We start from the raw sequence: 21,829 nt of genomic DNA on the forward strand, positions 1-21,829 counted from the left end.
CAGGATAAATTTTGATTTAAAATATGTTCTTTATTTTGTACTTAAAGAGATAGAGACTGTCTAATTCCTGCTCATTTAGTATGTATAAGTATGCAATGTCGAGACTTATGTAGATATCAGACAAATGACTAGATAATAATTTTTGTAACTTCCAGTGATTCCTAAGAAACCCTTGGGTCAATTGGATTTTGAAAGAGACTGGAATTATTTTTTCAAACTGGGAAAATAATGGATAGAATTGAGTGAAATAAGAAGGAATAGCAACGAAAAAACCACTGTTGTTTGGTTTAATGAAAAATGACGTGGAAATCTCTACTAAAAGCAGAACAGTTTGAGAATGGACTTGGTTGAAAGTATAGTTTATTTATACCTCTGACATGCAGAAATAATGGATTATGTGCTATTTTAATACAGAGTGTATTTTTCCATCTGACTTCGGTGATAATGAATATAAAGTCACAAAAGTGATCAAATCACCTGGGGTGATTCATGAAAGGGGAAAAAGCATTGCTTCAGCAAATTGATGTTGTTTTACAGTAATAGGCTTCTTAAAATGAAGACGTTTATTACACACATATTTCTGATTAAGTATTCATCCATCTACATGCAATTACAATTTGCAGTAGCATACAAGAGACCTACCTTTTGTGAGATTTTTTAAGAGTAAAATGCGACTCAACCGAGTTGATTAGATTAATAGATTACATTTGTGGCCTTAAAACTATCAGCGTCCCGTGTGTGATGATCATGTGATGTTTTTAGGTCACCACTCCCCACGCTTTTGCTTGGCGCTCTCAACTTCGTCACCGGTGGGAGGACACCCAGAAACATTGCCTCGTTAATATTTGTGATGCCCAGTTGCAGTACTTCTACGAGTATTTAGGAAACAGCCCTCGACTAGTGATCACTCCTCTGACTGACAGGTAACAATGATAAGTTGGAGTCAGATGGGAAAAAACAAGCCAAAAGTTCCCCAGCATGGGTAAAGATGTCTGAGATTGAAAATAAAGGACTGTGAGAAAATGATGAACAAATTGCGAAACTGTATGAAAGCAGAATGTAAATGCACTAATTGAGTGACATAGCAAATGTTGGTGTTAGAGACACGTTAGAGAGAACCAAATTACAAAAGCAGAATTACAGACGCTATGTGGTATGCACATCATGAAATCATGAGCAGTTAATATGGCTGAAGGCAGCATCTTTGATCTCGGAGTCCATTCCCTCTGGTTATTTATGGCTAACGCCCTGATATTAGAAGTGTAAAAACTGCCTCCCTTTATTAGAAGTGTAAAAACGGGAATTGCCTGTGGTGAATTCATTTTTGAAGGATTACATACAGTGAAAGGAAGAAAAGGAGAACAGAAATGATTCATCAGATACAGTACTTCTGAAGCACTGTACTGAGAACTGTCCCAGTGTCAAGCAGGTAGGGTTCCTGCTCTCTCAGAGCACACTTTCTAGGGGAGTGTGGTGTGTGAGTGGCTGGGAATGAAGAGGAAGAGTAAACAAATTAACAAAGCTGTGTTAGGTGGTAATATATGGTGTGACAAAAATAAAACAGGATGATAGGTTAGAAAGCGTCTTGAAGGGAGAGCCGGCTATAGATTGTATGAGAGGACATTTCAGCCAAGACCGAAATGATAACAAGGAACCAGCTATGCACACATCCTGGGCCAGAAAGTTACAGGCAAAGACAAGTACAAAGTTTCTAAGATGGAAAGGAGCTTGGTAGGTTCAAGGGGTAGACACAGAGCCCAGTGTGGCTCAAGCCTGTCAAGGGAGCAAGGGATTCTTAAACGTTCGTTGCCACTTGACTCCAAGTTAATAGATACATGCGGTCAGACGTGAGATTCTTTGTTCGTATTCCAACCTCTGCTGAATTATTTGGTGGGAGAAAGCCTATTTAGTCCTTGGTATTCATGAAAGAGAAATCACACCTCAAGATCATGTGCGTGTTCCCAGTTATCCAGTTACCACGATGCTGTATACTTGATCTGGGAACGGAAGGGCAGACGGTAGCAAGTCTGTCTGTCGAGCTGGGTAGCGGTGGCCCTGGGAGGCTGCTGGATTTCCCTCACTAGCTTTGTGATCTTTCTCGCACACACTGATCTGCTCGTGATGTTGTCCTTGATAAATCGTATGGCTTCTGCAGTTGTTTCTCTAATTCAGTTCCCTTTAACTTGGCTCTAAAAGTCAGTGTTCACTATCTTAATTAATTAATTTATGTACTGCTTTCAGGGTGAGAGATTAAACTTCGTAGCTTGACAAAATCGCTTGAAGAGTCAAAACTGCAAATGCCAGAGTCTGCTGTATACGTGCCCTTGCACATAGAGAAGGGGATGGGGAGAGGCACGGCGTACAGGAGAAATGGGGAAGAGGCATTTAAAAAAATTACCGGTGTGTGAGGCCATAGCTTATTAACTTTTTAATTTAAAGATCACTATGTGGTTTATTTGGAAGTTAAAAGGAAGATGAAAGTTCCTTTCATAGAGTGAATAGGGCCGTATAAGATGTTCACACTATGTACATATCTTTCCCATTTCCTTCTTTGGATTGTTTACTAATTGTTTAGATTAATACAATGCTGCCTTTCAAACACTTTCACTACGTCTTGTTTGATGCCGACCTTCCCCTTGTGTGGTAGACTAGACAGAGAGCATTTCCTTCTCCCCTACGTGGGGAGGTTCAGAGAACCAAGTCAACCAAGCTTGTAATTGAGAGATTTGGGCTGGAACACAGGTGGATTGGTTTGGGGGTGCTAAGCTGCTGTTCCAGAGAGACCCAGAATATAAGTCCTTCGATAACATGGCAGCTGGGGTCTCAGTTGTGTGACCGAGGAGGATGGTCCAGCTGTATAGGCTTCTGGGTGGCTGACATGCTACACGTGGTTTGCACATTTGTTTCAGCCAGTGGGAAAGGGGAAAACGTCTCAAAGGAGGCATCCCAGGGTTAGCACACTCGTTTCAGTACATAGCATGTTGGCTGGAGCTTGGTCACTTGACTGCTCCTGGCTGGAAGGCAGGGAGGAAACGTAGTCTGCAGCATATAGGTGGTCATATGTCAGGCAAAACTTGGAACCACAAGAAAAGATTAATAAGGGATAGTCTGCACCATAAAAAGTGCTATAATTCCTAGTCCAGGGGTCTTTCAATTTCATATTCATTGTAAGATGCTCTGAAACGTGATGGCTGTAAAATACAGAAACACTCTCCATTTCCATAAGTAACTGCTTCTATCTGCGTAGTACTTTGAATTTTTTAAGGCATTTACCTTTGGCCTTCTTAGCAGTCCATTGCCGTCACCACTTGGGCACCGTGTTGGGTTGGCTTTCTTAATAAAGTCCTACGATAAACCTCATTTCATGGAGGAGAAAACTGAGGCATGTTGATGTCAGAAATGTAATTTAAGTTTATCTGATGAGTGGCAGAGTAGACACTAGTCCTGGGTCTTCTGCGTGTGTGTCTTCCCACTAGATCCACTGTCTGTACTAAGACAAAAATAATTCATGAGTCTGCAGAAACCTCACGTTAGGTCCTCACCGTTTATTAGTTTTCCTTCTTTTACAAGTATTAAATTCTGTCTTTGCATAATTTTCCTCAGTCTAAGAACCTCTGAATCTTCCCTGCAAAAATAACTATTATCGTAATCTAAAGACACGTAGCGACACGTTCAAAATGAATTCCTGAATACACTTTAACGTAATAAATTGTTACGTCTTTGTTATATTTGCTTTTTACAGTGAAATAGGTATATATTATTTGCATACTCTGTATTTATGTTTACATATCTCATCTCTTAATGTATTTATTAAATAGCAGTTTAATGAAGTTAGTGTTTCATTCATTCATCATCCAAGTATCTATTTTTCTTTTATAAACAGTTTGAGATGTCTGCTGCATTAATAATATGTTTACCTAGGAATATCAGAAATTCAAGGGCATTGCAAATTAAGTGTCATTTGTATTCAAATATGCAGCTCTTAGGAAATGAGACAAATAAAGCAGTACATTCTTCTCTGTTACTTTTAAACAGCCAAACTAAAATTAAATTTGATATTATCCTTACTCTTACCATGAACGAATCAGAGATGTGTCAGTATTTTGTGTTACAACCAGATTCTTAGACCGTGACTTCTTAAACTTTAAAAAATATTGGATTGTCCCTTACATCTTTTAGGAATCTCATAGAAGATCGTAATATTTGTTTTCTTTTGCTTAAAGGTGTTACATTACTTTAACTCAGTCACTTCATCTCACCATGAGTGGGGCTCCCGCTGGCCCGGCTGGTACAGGGAAAACAGAAACCACCAAAGATCTTGGCCGTGCCCTGGGCATGGTGGTTTATGTATTCAACTGTTCAGAGCAAATGGACTACAAAGTAAGTTAGTTATAAAATGATACATCCTAACAATATTATTCCTGACCTGGAATGAGTCAAACTAATAGCTAAAAACCCTTTTCTGTTACATTCTTAATGCCTCACTCCATTATTAAGTCCATAGGAAATATCTATAAGGGATTGGTGCAGACAGGAGCTTGGGGCTGCTTTGATGAGTTCAATCGAATTTCTGTGGAAGTTCTCTCCGTGGTGGCAGTACAAGTGAAGATGATACACGATGCCATCAGAAACAGGAAGAAGAGGTGAGCGGCGTGTAGCTTCTTCCTGTTCTTACAAGTAGAAAGAGAACCTTAGAGCAATGCAGGAGACCTCATCTTCACAGTCTCCAGCTGCCTCTTCCTGTCCCAGGAGATGGATAAAATGAGAGAGACTGGTTAATTGTGAAGAATTATTTTGAATAACCTCCTGCGTTTTAGCCGTGTTTTTTAAGTGTTCATTACAACAAAGGTGTATCACATACTTTAATCAGTGGAAGAATAAGCACCCTCTACAACACGAAATCCAGTTATCAATTCTCAGTCCTGATCTTACTTGACCTTCAGCAGCATTTGACACAGTCACTCCCTCCCTTCTGCATGACACGCTTTCTTCACATCGGTTCCAGGACTCTACATCCTCCCAGTTTTCTCCCACCCTCAGGGCTGCTCCTTTGCTGATTGCTTCTCATCTATAAAATGGGGAGAAGTACAGTACCCACCTTATGGATTACAGCGGGAATTAAATGCAGAACACTTGGGCAAGTGCCTGACACATAGCACCATGTCAGTGTTAGCTATTATTTTTTATTATTATTTCCTGACCTATTAATGTTGGATGTCACAGGCCTCAATCTTCAGGTGTCTTCTTTTCTCTATGTCTACTTGTTCCCTTGGTCATTTCATTTAGTCACGTGGCTTTCAATACCATATTGATGGTGCTGGCTACCAGCTGCCCAGACCTCCTTTCTGTGATATCTAGACTTACATATACAACGTCAGCAATTGTCTTGGGGCATCTGAAAGCTCCATTTGATGTCTCATTGGCCTCTCATGTTTAATATAGCCAAAGTCGAAATCCTGGTCTTTCCACTAACGCTTGCTTTGTTAGTTATCCTGTCCCAGTAGAATACACCCCCACATTCTTCCAGTTATTCAGGCCAAAACTTTTCCAGATGGAGCTAGAACCTAATCGCTTCCCAACTTGGTGCCGCACTCTGAAAGACAAAACATGGTGCTTAGGGTTTGATGGCTTCATTTGAGAAATCAGTATTATAATACCCAGTTGTGGTTTTCTTTGTAACATTTTTGTATACAGTGAAATCTCATGTATCTGGCCTACCCATTGACTCCCATTTCTTAGGGTATTTTGCTCAGTTAGCTGTCTTATCCATAAGAACATGTCAGTCTCCCATCAGGGGAAGATCATCCAGCCCTTTCAAACTGTGAACCTATTACAGAAGTTTGCAGTTATTGTAGATACATCTGGATATTTCTACCTTCAAGAAAAATTCTCAGTCCTTCCGCCACATGGCTCTGGGAAACCAGTTTCCTGTGACCAGATGTCTGCTGCCTTAACTACCCCTGATCTAATGTCATGTTACAGAAGTTAGATTCTTCGCCTTTGATCCCCAGATATACTTGATTTAGCTTTTAGTGAAAATCTTCTTATTTGATGTAACCCAGGTGCCTTTGAGGCCATCCTTTCTTACGGAGATTGAGATAACTGATCAATGCAAGGATTTCTGAAAATTTCCAACCATGCTTCTCAACAGTCTCCATGTCTGCACGTATGTGAGTTGTACCTGTTCATCATCATGCTAGCCCATGTGCAAACTGCTAGGCTCCTTCATGAGTTCATGAGTTTTATTACATTCTCTTTCCCCTCAAGGATTTAAGAGATGGGACGGTGCCTCACCCACAAAGCTCTCCAGCATCTTGCTGGCTCTGCCCCCTTGAGGTCCATGCCTCTGGCTTATGGCTGTCCCTGCTCTGTTTAGTGGAAGAGTGCTCAGCTACCCTGCTGCCCTAGCCACCTGCCAGGCCTGTTTGCCTTCCCCAGCCTGATACTCTGAGAATGAAGATTTCTCCATTCTTACCTTGACTAAACACAATCCACCTTCTCTTCATTGTCAAGCATCTAAGAAACTCTTAGTCCTAAAAACTGTGGCTGTCTCTTTTCCCTCCCTAGTCCGTGTTGGAGGCCCAGCTCCTTAACCGCTTTAGCCCTCCCCTTTCTCAACAGGAGAACGCCTTCTGTTTGTCTCATTTCCCTCCATTTGGAAGTTTCCTTCCACATGTCCTTCAGTTTGGCTCCTACTGCCCTTTACCGTTCCATTGCCCTGGCCATCAGCAGGCTAATGGCCCTTTCAAAGCTTTCTGAAAATCCTTCACTGCTTCTCCAAAACCTTCAAGTCATGACGATAGCCATAGTCATAGCTAACATCTGTTGCGTATTTACCAGGCCCTAGGCACTGTACCCTTAGCCATTTATGTACATGATCTCTTTTAATTCTCATGTAATCCAATAAGGTAGGTAATATCATTATCCTCCATGCTTTTTCTTTTTTATTGGATGAGGGAATGGAGTATGCATAAAGTGATATAGCTGGTCTCTGAATGCTCCCAGTCTGGCCCCAGAGCTAGCTGTCACAAGCACCACGCTAATCTCCCTCTCAGTGGTGGTCAGCAGATATTTGTTGACTAAATGGGAGGGAAGGAGAGATGGAGGGTGAGCAAATGGACACTATAACAACAGAACAAGGAGTCCCTTTCTCCTCTTAGCATGGACATTCTGCATCTGTACCGTATCACATTCGAGAAACTGCAGCCCATGTTGAAGGCAAAAATGGCATCACCTTTCATTAACTGTTAAAGTAGTCGAGTCCTCATTTTTATATTCTAGCGTACTGCAGCCATGCTAAAACACAAAGGAATACTTGCCATACTTGTAATTCCTTTGGGGGAAGGGAATGTATTTTTAATAAACACTCTTCAAAATACGTATGCTTATGAATTTTAAAGAAAATTACACAGCATAAACAGCTTCCTAATAATAATTTGCATTTTGCATTGGTTTGCATTTGTCAATGTGCATTCATATTCAGTGAACACATTTAATTCCATCAACATTTTTCTTCTGATAGATTTGTATTTCTTGGGGAAGCTATCACACTGAAGCCATCAGTTGGAATATTTATTACTATGAACCCAGGATATGCTGGTCGAACCGAATTACCGGAAAATCTCAAAGCTCTTTTCAGGCAAGTGTTATGCTTTGTGGGTTAGCATCTGGAGCACTCATGTCACCTAACGTTGCTGGTTTGCACTGTTAAATGATTTGTTTCTACTTGGGAACTTCTGTGGAGAACCCTTTATTATATCTTTGGGATCCCTTTATAGAGAGAACTTTCACCATGATAAATTAATTCTTTTGTAATATGAAACCAGGACTGAAAATCATTCCTTAAAAGTTACATAGTACATTTGAACATTTAATACTAGCTCTCTTGTCATGATATTTTTATTATAAATATAATCTTCACAAACTACAGAATATTTGGAAAATACGGAAGCGAATAAAGAAAAAGTTACCACTTTACCACTCAGAAATAATGATTGTTGTATTTTTATCTAGTCTCTTATAATTCCTGTTTTATGAGGTTAAGATATTAGGTTAGATTTTCATTAATTCTCATTTAATGTGTTGACATAAGTAGTTTGTCATATTATTGAAAATTCTTTGGAAATACCATTTTTTGTAGCTCCAAAATGGTCTCTCCCAGGGCTCATCCATAATTTTCTTAACCATCCCCTGTTGTCTGACATGGAGGGCTTGTGTTTTTCTTGTCAGTTTTTTATGATCATAAAGTAGCCGGCCGTACACATCCCTTCACATGAAGAGTCATCCTTATTTCAGGTTATTACCGAGAATAGATTCCTACATGTAGAATTACTTGGTGACTGATTAAAATCTTGATCGATGATCTGCTTTCCAAATGTACTCTGACAGTTTATATGCTTATTAGCAGTCTGTCAGAGAACTTGTGCTGTTGTATACAAACCTGTTCTGATTTAAATCAACTTTGTTCACGTGTAATTTCATGTGATAAAATGCACCCCCTTAAGTATCCAGTTGGTGAAAGCACTACCACAGTCAAGATATGGAATGTTTCTGACACCCCCAGACATTCTCTTGTGCCTCTTTGAAGTTAAGCCCTCACGTCACTGATGTCCTTTCTGTGACTCGAGGTTAAATTTGCCTTTTCTAGAGTTCCTGTAAACGAAACCCTACCGTATGTACCTGTTTGTGTTGTCTGCTTCCCTTGAACATTGTGGTTTGGGGATTCATCTGAGTTGTCCCGCATATCACTAGTTCCTTCCTTTTTGTTGCTGATGAGCACTCTATTGGAGGGACATACTACAATTTATTTATCCATTCACTAGTTGATGGACATTGTTTCCAGTTTGGGACTGTTATGAATAAAGCTGCTATGAACATTCACGTACAGTCTTTGTGTGAATATATGTTTTCTTTGGGGTAGATATCTGTGAATGGAATTGCTAAGTCACATGGCAGGTGTACTTTATTAGAAGGTGCCAATACGGTTTCCAAGATGGCTGTACCCTTTTACACCCTTACCACCAATGTATGAAAATTTCTGCTGCTCTGCATTCTTGTCAAAACTTGGTATCGTCAGTCTTTTTAGTTTTAGCGAATCTGATAGATAGGTAGTGGTATGTCATTGTGGGTTTAGCTTGCATTTCCACGATGGTAAGTAATGTTGAAAATCTTTATGTTTAACTTACTGACCATTCCCGTACCCTCTTTTGTGAAGTGCTGTATTCTGCATACAGTTTCTTTTTTTTTTTTTTTGCCATACGTCGGCCTCTCACTGTTGTGGCCTCTCCCGTTGCGGAGCACAGGCTCCGGACGCGCAGGCTCAGCGGCCATGGCTCACGGGCCCAGCCGCTCCGCGGCATGTGGGATCTTCCCGGACCGGGGCACGAACCCGTGTCCCCTGCATCGGCCCGCGGACTCTCAACCACTGCACCACCAGGGAAGCCCTCCGCATACAGTTTCTTTGTTAAATACCCATATTGCAAATATTTTTCTCTCAATTTGTGGCTTGCCTTTTCATTTTCTTAATGGTGCCCATCAAAGATAAAAGTTTTAAATTCAATAAAATATTATTTATCAGTTTGTTTCATGGTTTTTAAAAATATCCTGTTTAAGAACGCTTGACTCGCCCCAGGTTGCAAAAATTTTCAACTATGTTTCTTTTAGAAGTTTTTTTTTTTTTAATAGGTTTTGTATGGATTCCCCCCCTTCTTTTTGTTAATGTGGTAAACTGTACTCATTGATTATTCAAATGCTAAACAGTTCTTCAACGTTGTATCCCTGGGATAAGCTCCACTTGGTCAGGAGATATTATTTTATATGTATTGTTGGATTCAATATGGTACTATTTTGTTGAGGATTTAAAAATTGCTGTCATGAGGGACATTGCTCTGTAGTGTGCTTTCTTGTCATATCTTCATCTGGTTTTGGCATCAGGGTAATGCTGACCCCATGAATGACTTGACATACGTTCCCTTCTCTATTTTCTTCAGAGTTTGTGTAGGATTGGTATTATTTACCCCCTAAATATTTGATAGAATTAATCAGTGAAGCCATTCACCCATTTGGGCTTAGATTTTTCTTTGTGGGAATCTTTTTAGTGATCAGTTAAATTAATAGATACAGAGATTTTCCAGATTTTTTTCTTCAGTTAGTTGTGATGATTTGCATCATTTAAGGAATTTCTCTATGTTATCTAAATTGTTGAATTTATCGGCATTAATTTGTTCATAATATTCTCTTATTATCTCTGGTGATGTCCTGAGATCCATGTCTGGTAAGGGTAATTTGTGTCTTCTCTCCCTTTGTTTCCTTGATGAGCTAGAGGCTTATCAGTTTTACTTTTTAAGAGTTCTTTCGTGTTTACAATATGTGTCTTTGTTCACGGTCTACCTTCGAAATAATATGCTACTTCACATATAACGTAAGAACCTCTGTAGTTTTTAGTGTGATGTCTTTAAATTCTTTTAAGCTTAAAATTTGCTTGTCTGTCCATCTAAGATGTTTAAGCATACTTCATTTGTATTCTCTTTTAATTTTTATATTATGACTTTTCAAATGTACTTCATCTGTTAAGGGCTTATTTTGATAAGTAGCATGAAATGAGTATTTAAACGGAATTCTTTTCTGTTATTGTCAATTATTCTAGCAACTTTTAGTGAACATCTTCCTTTCCTCATAAAATAGCTTTCTCTCTAGCATAGCAATTTTATAATGTCCATTTTCCTTGAAAAAAACATTCTAGAGAATAACTGTCCTAGAAATAAATGTAATGATTGTAGAATATTTTCATTTGAAAATTGTACATCTCTGCAGTACTTTTACATTTGTATACGGTTCATCTTGCATCAATACATGTTTTCATTTGGGTCTTAAAATTGGGAATTATTTTGTGAAGTTTTCATAAATTTGGTTTAAGTAAGTGCAGACTCATTTGTGTATGGGGGTCAGGACTGGTGTCAGCAAAGTCTGAAGGACAACTGGGTGATGCAAGTAGTGCTCCTGAGCGGAAGCAGCATGCCTGAGCCTTGAGAGTATCATGACCCCCACCACGTGGCCTCAGCTGTGTGCTTGGACTGCTCAGAACCTTAGTCTGCACCTCAGTGCAGTACAGATAAGAAGAGTAGCCACATCAAAGAGTTGAGAGAACTGAGTGAGAGTGCCTGAAAAGCTTTTAGCATCCCTTATGGTATGAAGAATACTCATTGAATATCAGTTGTCAGTGTTAGTGGAAGTACCAGTGAAGTAAATATGCTAGCCTCTTCCCTCCCCTATTTACATAAAAAACTGTGGGAAAAAACATGAGGCTACTTTAGGTAGAAGCAGTGAATAACATAGATCCAGAGACTCAGGAATGTTTAGGATGAAAAATTAGATAGGCTTGCAGTAGACTGTAATAATATTTACAAAAAGCAGATGGGTAAATATTACTGGAAAAGTCTTAAATGACAGGCTTATTTACTCTGGCTCCTTCTTTGCACTGGACTTCAGTTGAGTGGAATTTTTTCAAAGGTTGCTTTTTTTTTTTTTTTTTTGCGGTACGCGGGCCTCTCACTGTTTGTGGCCTCTAGCGTTGCGGAGCACAGGCTCCGGACGCGCAGGCCCAGCGGCCATGGCTCACGGGCCCAGCCACTCCGCGGCTTGTGGGATCTTCCCGGACCGGGACACGAACCCGTGTCCCCTGCATCGGCCCGCGGACTCTCAACTGCGCCACCAGGGAAGCCCTCAAATGTTGCTTTTAATGGTAATTGTCCTGCGAGAACTTTTTGGAAGTCTTCCTCCAAAAGGAAGGGAATTTGAAAGTTATGTTTTGATAAATTTTCAGCTTAGAAGTCTAACCAAGCTGGCCACAGGCAGTGTTGGAGATGGCTGGTATGAGCTTGAAAGCGCTGATGGTTAACTTTTTGTTGCTGTTGTTGTTTAATTTTTTTAATTTATTTATTTATTTATGGCTGTGTTGGGTCTTCATTGCTGCACGTGGGCTTTCTCTAGTTGCGACGAGTGGGAGCTACTCTTCACTGTGGTATGTGGGCTTCTCATCGCAGTGGCTTCTCTCGTTGTGGAGCATGGACTCTAGGCGTGCAGGCTTCAGTAGTTGTGGCACTCAGGCTCTGTAGCTCTGGCAATGGGCTTAGTTGCTCCGCAGCATGTGGGATCTTCCCGGACCAGGGCTCGAACCCGTGTCCCCTGCATTGGCAGGCGGATTCTTAACCACTGCGCCACCAGGGAAGCCCAGGAGCTGATGGTTAACTTTTCATGAGTTTTGTGAGGTGGCTGTAAAGCACAGGTACTAATAAAAAAACAAATTATATAAACTTTTGATTAACATCTATTAAAGACAAAGGTGATAAGCATTCAAACTCATGATTTCCTAATTAGTTTATCAATACTTGCGCTCTTAGGGTACTTGTGTCTCTTGTGTCTGTGTGGTGGTGTACAGCCTCACATCTCGTGCCAGCTGCAAGTTTAGTGATACCGTGTTGATAGATTGGAATCAGCCACGGTGGAGGTATTGATTCCATGGAAATCAGCAAACATTATTTTTTGGAGAGCCAGTTGTTAACTGTTCACCAGCACAGCACTGGCCACAAATAAAGGCTGGCCTCTAAGCACAAAACATCACTCATCTTTGTGCAGTGACAACTTAAAGTGGAAGTTTACCGATTGTACCCACAGATTTCCCTTCAGCTCCTACACCCGTGCTTAGGCCATTTGCATATTTTCCACCTTTTTCTATGTGTCTAGTAACTCCTGGGCATTTTTTAGTTGAAGTGAAGGGTCTTGTTAGCTATGATTGACAGGGGTAATTGTGACCTGCTTGGGAATGGTTAGAATGTTGGTACACATTAATCACTGGGTTTCAGCCATTTGTACTTATTACCTTATCGCATTTTAAAACAAAATTTCATATTTACTTTGTAGACCCTGTGCCATGGTGGCCCCTGACATAGAGCTAATCTGTGAAATCCTGTTAGTTGCTGAAGGTTTTGTGGACGCACGCTCACTAGCCCGCAAGTTTATTACATTGTACACGCTCTGCAAGGAGCTCCTGTCCAAGCAGGTGAGGGGTATTATGTTACTTTTTCTGGGTTTTTACACCCCATTAGAACAGCTTCTGAAGTATGGACACTGGGTAATTTATCACTCAAATTACAGTTAGACATTTAGGAGTAGTTTTATATTTTCCCCAAAATTTTGAAAATCTGAATTTTACAATTCTTCTTTTTTTTTTGAAATTAAAATAAGACTAATAAGAACCTGTATTAAAAAATAAATAAAATTCAAAAACAAAGAACAAAAAAAATCATATACTCCTTGTGCTAAAAAGGATATGGCTTTAGTCCCTAAGTGCCTCAATTTCCTCATCTTCAACTTGGAGCCAGTAACGGAGAGCACATATAAAGGTTGTTTAAAAAAAACTTGAGACATTTTAAGTTGAAGGCTTTATTTGTACTTAATGCACCTTTTATCAGTGGGCTATGTGATTTTCTTTAAATGTTATCAGTGCTGTAATTAGATATGAATTTTATGATGCCTCCCTTTCCTGGTGGGAATATTATTTTCCAGGGAAAGATGGCGGGAGTGTTCATAAGAGCCAGGGAAAGCTGATTTTCTGAAAAACCCTTGAGAAATGCTAAATGAAAGATTTTCTCGTTTTGTTGGTAATTCTTTATTTGAAGGTAGACTTGGCTTTTTTGTTTGTGTTTATTTTTGCTCTACAATTCCTTTGTTTCTGAAATGGGCCAAATTAATAAATGCATTACTCTCCAGTTACTATCTTCTTCTTGTTTCGTTGAAGCTGCTGGTGGGCCGCAAAAATGCCATCTATATCAGCATCACTGTTTTTAAATTTAGCTTTTTGGTCACCTTTGACTTCATTCTTTTGGTGACCTCTTGTTAATTCCTGGTGACATTATTTTGCAGTTGTTCCAGGATGAAGGATGAAAGTATTAAAATATCACAGCTAGAACCACTCAGTTACCTGTACTGCCAGATGTACTCATTTTAAATTACCCTTTGTTGGGGTGAAATTTGGAATCTGAGAGGCAAATTCATATTGTCATTTTAACAACTGTGAATTTATATTCTGGGGTAAAACATATCGAATTTGATAATGTGGAAAAATGCTTGTGACAATGTTATATGCAAAAAACAGTACAGCAAACTGTCGATGTGATCTACAATTTGCGTGTGTTTTATTCAGTACATTTTATATTACACTGTGTGTTTTATATACATATGAAGTGACTGGAAAATACATTGTGATTTTTAACATTTGTTTCTGGGTACTAAGATTGTGAGTATTTAAAGTTTTTTACCTATTCTTGTTTGTGATACCATTTTATTTTTTTTCAATGAGCCCCTTTTAATTTTATAATGGGAAGACGTCAGAAGAAAAAAGTGTTACCGGACCCAGGATACGTGGAGTTGCAACCATACCCCATTCCCAGTACTAATACTTAAACACATTTAGTAAGCATTTACTATATTCAAGTAATGTAGTTATTGCTGACAACGATGAATGGGGTAAACACAGAACAAATGAAGCAGACACTTAGATTTCTGACTTCAAAGAACCTATGTAGGAGATTTAGTTTACATGCAATAAAAATTAGAAGGAAATGGAGGATGAAAAAATTATCATAGTTTGAAGGAGGAAAGGAACCAACATTTACTGAACACGCACCATGTGTTAGCTTTTTATCTTGACAAAATACTATGAATTTGGTCTTATTTGTTCCATTTTACAGGTGAGGAAACTGAGTAAATAACCTATCCAAAGTTCCCAACTAATAAGTGGTAGGAGCAAGATTTAAATCCAGTCCTTTCTAACCCTTTCTAGGACATCTGTAACCACTTACAGGAGGGAGAGGGTGCGAGGGGTAGAGTAGTTGAGGAAAGGGCTCTCCAACTCAACAGAAGTAAGTGTCAGAGATGAGATGAGGGGAAAGAAATTTGTCCCAGACAGAAAAGCTGAGTTAGGAACACAGTCCAGTGATAGTTTTCTAAGCTGTAGGAATGGATTTGAGAAGAATCAGTGGACATTTTTGACCAAAGGAATAACCTTATGAAAATGGTGAAGATTATGTTAGCAGTTGTTTGTGCTGTTTAAATGTTTAGGAGTGTCATCAAGTCGTCTTTTTGTTTTTTTTTTTAATTGAAGTATAGTTGATTAACAATGCTGTGTTAGTTTCTGGTGTACAGAAAAGTGATTGTTATATACACACACATACATATATAATCTTTTTCTTTTTTTTTTTTTTTTTTTTTTTTTTTTTTGCGGTACGCAGGCCTCTCACTGTTGTGGCCTCTCCCGTTGCGGAGCGCAGGCTCAGCGGCCATGGCTCACGGGCCCAGCCGCTCCGTGGCACGTGGGATCTTCCCGGACCAGGGCGCGAACCCGTGTCCCCTGCACTGGCAGGCGGACTCTCAACCACTGTACCACCAGGGAAGCCCCATATATAATCTTTTTCATCTTCTTTTCCCTTATTGGTTATTACAAGATATTGAATATAGTTCCCTGTGCTATACAGTAGGACCTTGTTGTTTATTTGTTTAATATATGGTAGTTTGTATTTGCTAATCCCAAACTCCAAATTTATCCCTCTCCACCTCCTTTTCCCCTTTGGTAACCATAAGTTTGTTTTCTATGTCTGTAAGTCTGTTTCTGTTTTGTAAATAAGTTTATTTGTGTCATATTTTAGATTGCACATATAAGTGATATCCTGTGATATTTGTCTTTCTCTTTCTGACTTCACTTAGAGTGATAATCTCTAGGTCCATTCATGGTGCTGCAAATGACATTATGCCATTCTTTTTTATGGCTGAGTAGTATTGCATTGTATATATGTACCACATCTTCTTTATCCATTTGTCTGTTGATGGACACTTAGGTTGCTTCCGTGACTTGGCTACTGTAAATAGTGCTGCAATGAACATTGGGGTGTATGTGTCTTTTTGTACATCCTCTCCTTTAATAGTGTTACTGCGATGACTTAGGCCCTCCCCAATCTCCCTGGCCTCCTCTTTCCCCTCTCTTTCCCTCCTCTCAAGCCCTAGTCTTCTTTGTATATCAGTGGCTTTCAAATGATTTTTAACATGACCCACAGTAAAAAATACCTTTCTGTTGAGAGTCAGTATACACATACATGCATATACACATACATGCATACACACACACACCGAAGCACCACTGAAACAAAAATCTTCACCAAACACTTCTTACCCTTATTTGCAGTGCACCCTGGTATTTTTCATTCCATTCTGTTCTATTTTAGTACCAACAAAAATGATGGTTAAGACCCACTAAATTGATTTTATTATCTATTAATGTACTGAAAAGCATATACATTTACACGTGTTGCTTCACTACTTACAAAGCATTAACTCATTTTACTTCAGCAACCTTGTGAAGTGGGTGGATACTTTAATCTACCTTTTTAGAGATGATGGTAGTAAGGCTTGGAGAGGTTAAGTGACTTTCCCACACGCACAGGTGGGAGATATTGAGAGAAGGGTTGTTACTATGTGGATTGTGGACAGAAGACAAAGGAGAGAAGATGGGGTACATACAGTCAGTCAGCTAATAGAGTGTATCTTTCCTGAGCCTCCTGCCCTGTGCTGTGTGCTGTGTGCTGTGTGCTGTGTGCTGTGCGCTGTGCGCTGTGCTAGGACCTAGAAGGCAAAAAATCAGCATGGGGTCTATGCTCCAGGAGCTCGGAGCCTGTGAAGGAATCTCGTGTAGGGGTAATGTGGAAGTCTCGAAGAGGTATTGGTTTAATCACTGAACTTTTTTTTTTTTAATTTTTATTGGGGTATAGTTGATTTATAATGTTGTGTTAGTTTCAAGTGTACAGCAAAGTGAACCTGTCATACATATACACATATCTTTTCTTTTTTGGATTCTTTCCCATATAGGCCATTACAGAGTACTGGGTAGAGTTCCTTGTGCTATACAGTAGGTCCTTATTAGTTATCTGTTTTATATACAGTAGTGTGTATATATCAATCCCAATCTCCCAATTTATCCCTCCCCCGCTTACCCCCTGGTAACCATAAGTTTGTTTTCTACATCTGTGACTCTGTTTATGTTTTGTAGATAAGTTCATTTGTACCCCTTTTTGTAGATTCCACTTCTTAATCACTCAGATGCTCCAGCCTGGATGTTGGCACTTAATACAGTCAAAACTGGATTATTAAAGTTCAGTGATTATTTCTACATCTGTAACTCTATTTCTGTTTTGTAGATAAGCTCATTTGTACCCTTTTTAGATTCCACACATAAGCAATATCATCATTACCAGGGGGTAAGGGGTATGGGGGAGGGATCAACTGGGAGATTGGGATTGACATATACACACTACTATATATAAAATAGATGACTAATAAGGACCTACTGTATAGCGCAGGCAACTTTATTCAATACTCTGTAATGATCTGTATGGGAAAAGAATCTAAAAAAGACTGTATGTATGTATATGTATAACTGATTCACTTTGCTGTACACCTGAAACTAACACAACATTGTAAATCAACTATACTCCAATAAAAATTAAAAATAAAATTTAAAAAAAGAGTAATGAGGGAAGTTAGAGATGCAGGGCTGGGAATGGGTGGAATAGCAGGGCTGCCGGTAGAAAACGAGGAGTGTGCTTGTGGTTGGAAGTGAAAACACTGGAATAATTGAACCCCTGAGTTAGCAGCTTACTGAGAGAACAGAGGGAGGAAGGCGGATGGAGCCTTGGGCAAATACTGCAACTAAACGCTATGGAAAGAAGAGATTTGCTGACAGAGGTGGAGAATCAGGCAAAAGAAGCAGGACGCTGAAGGGACACGGTTTTTGCAATTTCAAGGAGGGGAAGAGAATATTGTTTTACATCATTAAGACACATATTTATCTGAACTCTTTTTTTTAGCTTTTGGCTTTTACTTCTGGAATGAGAATCTGATTCCCTCATAAAATCTTTGAAAAAATGTATCTGTGTTTTGATTTTAGGATCATTATGATTGGGGACTTCGTGCTATTAAATCTGTCTTGGTTGTAGCTGGCTCCCTGAAACGAGGAGATAAAAATAGACCTGAAGATCAGGTACTGCAATGCTAATATGATTTTGTCAAGTGAAGAGCTTAATGGCTTTGTACAAATAAAAGTATATATATCTGGATGGTGGGTCATACATAGCATGACTTTTTAAAAAGCATCACATCTATTTTTAATACAGGATATTTTGAGGACTGGCATTTCTTATGTTGTAAAAGACCACAAGTATTCTTGAGTAAAAGGATATGAATATATGAAAGAAAATGTGATTTTGTAAGTGCTTCTGGAATATCAGCCACGAAAAATATTTTGGCGATCATAAATAATTCAGTAATCAATGTTTGATTTTCTGTGAGGAACATTTAGAAAATCTGATTGAGTTGGGATATTAATCCTGAAAAAGTCCATGAAGACATAATCTAATGGAAGAAAGTATGTCCATTTCATGGGTTGTGAGATGAGTTTAAAGAAAGCAACAGGGGGGATGCTCACCTAACACCAATGATATATTTAGTTGGTTATTTAGAGCTACTAGGGGAATGTTCCACTATCCTTCGTGGGGAAAAACAATAACACCCACATCGTGCATTTTTCTCTGTTAAACAAGTAGTGAGAGTAATGGATATACAGCCTGTGTGAAGATGCAGTAAGTATGGCTTGAGATTTTGAAAAAGGTCTATTCCTGTGAGTTTCTTTACATGTTAAGGGATATTTATCATGTGATTTTCTACTTCTCTTTTCCAACCTTTCTCCCTCTTCCTCTGAGTCACATTTCATGATTGGGTCAAGATTTCATACATTTACCTCTTTCTGTAAAAGTCATTCTGATGTTCAAGTTACTGCTTTTAAAATCTAAAGGCCTCTTTGGTTTTCAGCCAAAATAGAAGAAAAACCGAAACTAAAAATGGGTTGAGTTTATCATTCTGAGATTCTTAGAGTAGTTGGGACAAAACGGTCTCATGGCCTTGGTTAATTTACATCCTGGAGTTTGAAGATTACAGAGAGAAGTACCTCAGACCCTTTCTTAAGATCAAAACATTATCCAGGGAGGAACGGGGCCTCTTTGTTGGTTTTAGTCTGAGATTATCCATGGTATCAGCAGAGCTTTCTGCTGTTCTGATATATGACCTTGTAAGCAGTTACCCTCCCTGTAGATAGAATGCCATTCTAATAGAGAACAGTGTCTATCTCATGGTTACATCTTTAGCTGTTTAGGTGTTTGTTAGACCTTGTATTGGCTTTTTTAATGAAACGTTTTCTCTTTCCCTTTCTAGGTACTCATGAGAGCATTAAGGGACTTCAATATGCCTAAACTAGTGACTGATGACATCCCTGTGTTTTTGGGCCTGGTTGGTGACCTGTTTCCAGCCCTGGATGTGCCCCGGAGGAGAGTGCCCCACTTTGAACAGATGGTCAGGCAGTCCACCGTGGAGCTCCGCCTGCAGCCCGAGGAAAGCTTCATCCTCAAAGTAAAAGGATCATTTCCTTGTCATGGCAGCCCTTGGGAGGTGCATTGACAATAACTGTGGTTAAGTGATACTCAGCCAAAACATTAACTTACATATTACACTGACCTTAAGATGCCCTTAATATATACATCAAAGCATTCTAATATAGTTCCATTCTGTGAGAAGGTGAAAACACAGAGAGGGTAAGTCATGGTTTTCAATGTAAGCAGACTTTTCATTAGTTTATAAAACTCCTTGATTCTTCTCGGTGGTGTGCACCAAAAATTAATTTTGCTTTCTTTTCTCTCCATATTAGAGAAAGTTGGAAATAATGTCATTAGCACGTGCTTGTAATGGGGGAGAAACATATGATATCACCTGAGTTATCAAAGGCTTGTGCATATACTCACTCGTCTGGGGTGTAGTGAATACATGGATGTTAAAATCCATACAGATTATCTGTTATAGATATTTCAAAGGATGTAAGTCATTAGTCAGTTGTAGATGATGTTGACCGTATGCTGTTTCTGGTCCCACTTCATGAAGAGTCATTGATTTTTGTAACTAACCCCTGCCATGTACCAGGTACCTCTGTACTTCACTTCTCCCTGTGTCACTGACTCACCAAGTAATGGTTTTTCTTCATCCTCATCCCCGTACTCTACGTTGAGAGATCTGGGAGCAACTGTACTTTGCACTTGTCATCTTTTCTAACTTTCCAGGAATGTAATGCTGTCAGTGGGGGCTGACTCAAGTTGTAAGGAAAGAACTGGGTGAAAATGGGCAGATTTTTTTTTTTTTTAATCACAAACTCATTAAAGGAAACTAGTGTGTGGTTGTTTGGTCTGCAGGTTGTCCAGCTTGAGGAGCTGCTGGCCTTGCGACACTCTGTCTTTGTCGTTGGAAGTGCAGGCACAGGAAAGAGCAAGGTATAGTAAACGCCTGTTAGCTTTCAGCCGTGAAAGGAACAAAATTGCGTAGGGTGGGAGACCTACATTCACTTCCATTTGAGAGTTCCCTTCAGTGAAGTTGCTCATAATTTTGAGTTAGGATCTGAGACTCTAACATTGCTATTTGATCAGTTGAAACCCTTCCTTTATACCGGGAGCAGGGAGAGAGGAGCTAGTAGAACATTGCATTCGAGTAAGTAAACTGAGGGAAGATTGGGCTTTCCACGTGAGATAGCATCCTATTCGCTAACTTAGATGCGTGCCATCCTGCTCTATTCATCTTTCGATAATGTACCTGAATTCTTTTATCCAAAGTAAACATATTGAGAGACTCTAGAGTAAGATACCTGGCTTGTAGGATTGGTGTGGCCCTACCCACATTGACCAAAACTATTTTCTTATATTTCCCAAGTTATCCTAGTGTCTCCTCCCCATATCATTAAGAAAAACCCAAATAGCTTTCTTCAATACTCCCCCAGAAATATAGCCCTCTATAGGGCCAGAACACAACTTGAAAAGAAAGGCAGGAAGTAAAAACGACATACTTATTATGTACTCTGCTAGGTGCCTTATGTGTGATTTACTCTGCACAGCGGTGATAGGCCATGGGTGTTATTATCCCCATTTTTAGTTCACTGCTTAATTTTGTTTGGTCTTACTGACAGTCCTGGCAACATACTTCTTTTCTTGCTTGGCAGACAGTATAATGCAGAACCGCATGCGGTTTAACTGAGGGTGTTTGGGTATAAACATATTTAGTAACCAGCAACTAAAAATAAGCAGAGTGGGCATATGAGACTTTAGAGCATGGGTGTCTAGAACTTGCCAGTATTTAGGTCAGAACCCAAAGTGGAATACGTGTAAAAGGAAGCCCTGTATAGGGCTTTTTCTACTGAAAAATGTGATCCTTGAAATAGTAAAGTAGATTACTGATAGACCTGTAATTATTTTGTTAAAAGTAAGTTTCAGATGTGAGCCATGGTGCAAGGAAGGATAAAATTAAATTCTATAATTTTCAGTAGATTAATGGTTTCTAAAAATAGAAGCTTAATATTTCTAAGACATTCAATTTCTTTCATCTAGTCTTCATTGATTCCGTCCTATTCAACCTTTGCTTAAGCTTATAGAACTAGAGCACCAAAGCTTGGGCCATGTTATTTAGCAACTGATTATTCTAAAGTATTTGGCAACTGTTTATCAGTCCTTTAAACCCCTGTGAGAGGAGATCAGGATGATAATATCTAAAATAAAAGCCATGGCTTTTCAGAGAAAGCAGAAAGGATAGTTGGGCAGATATTTGGGTTAAGGTGTCAATTAATTAACTACACATGTATTAAGCACCTATCCTGAGAATTCTTTTTATTTAATTTTTTACTTTTTAAATTTATTTTTTA

The 21,829-nt window shown here is 39.2% G+C and overlaps 1 protein-coding gene across 1 annotated transcript in view; it reads left to right on the forward strand.

Moving 5' to 3' along the window:
• DNAH11 (dynein axonemal heavy chain 11) overlaps positions 1 to 21,829 on the forward strand; it is a 316,314-nt gene that overhangs the window by 126,865 nt on the left and 167,620 nt on the right. Inside the window, 8 exon segments of the mRNA XM_032643357.1 lie at positions 763 to 923; positions 4,224 to 4,380; positions 4,498 to 4,643; positions 7,523 to 7,639; positions 12,919 to 13,057; positions 17,993 to 18,085; positions 19,312 to 19,506; positions 20,337 to 20,414. Coding sequence (XP_032499248.1) covers positions 763 to 923; positions 4,224 to 4,380; positions 4,498 to 4,643; positions 7,523 to 7,639; positions 12,919 to 13,057; positions 17,993 to 18,085; positions 19,312 to 19,506; positions 20,337 to 20,414 — 1,086 coding nt within the window.

This window comes from Phocoena sinus, chromosome 9, assembly GCF_008692025.1.
Source record: "Phocoena sinus isolate mPhoSin1 chromosome 9, mPhoSin1.pri, whole genome shotgun sequence".
Classification (NCBI taxonomy): domain Eukaryota; kingdom Metazoa; phylum Chordata; class Mammalia; order Artiodactyla; family Phocoenidae; genus Phocoena; species Phocoena sinus.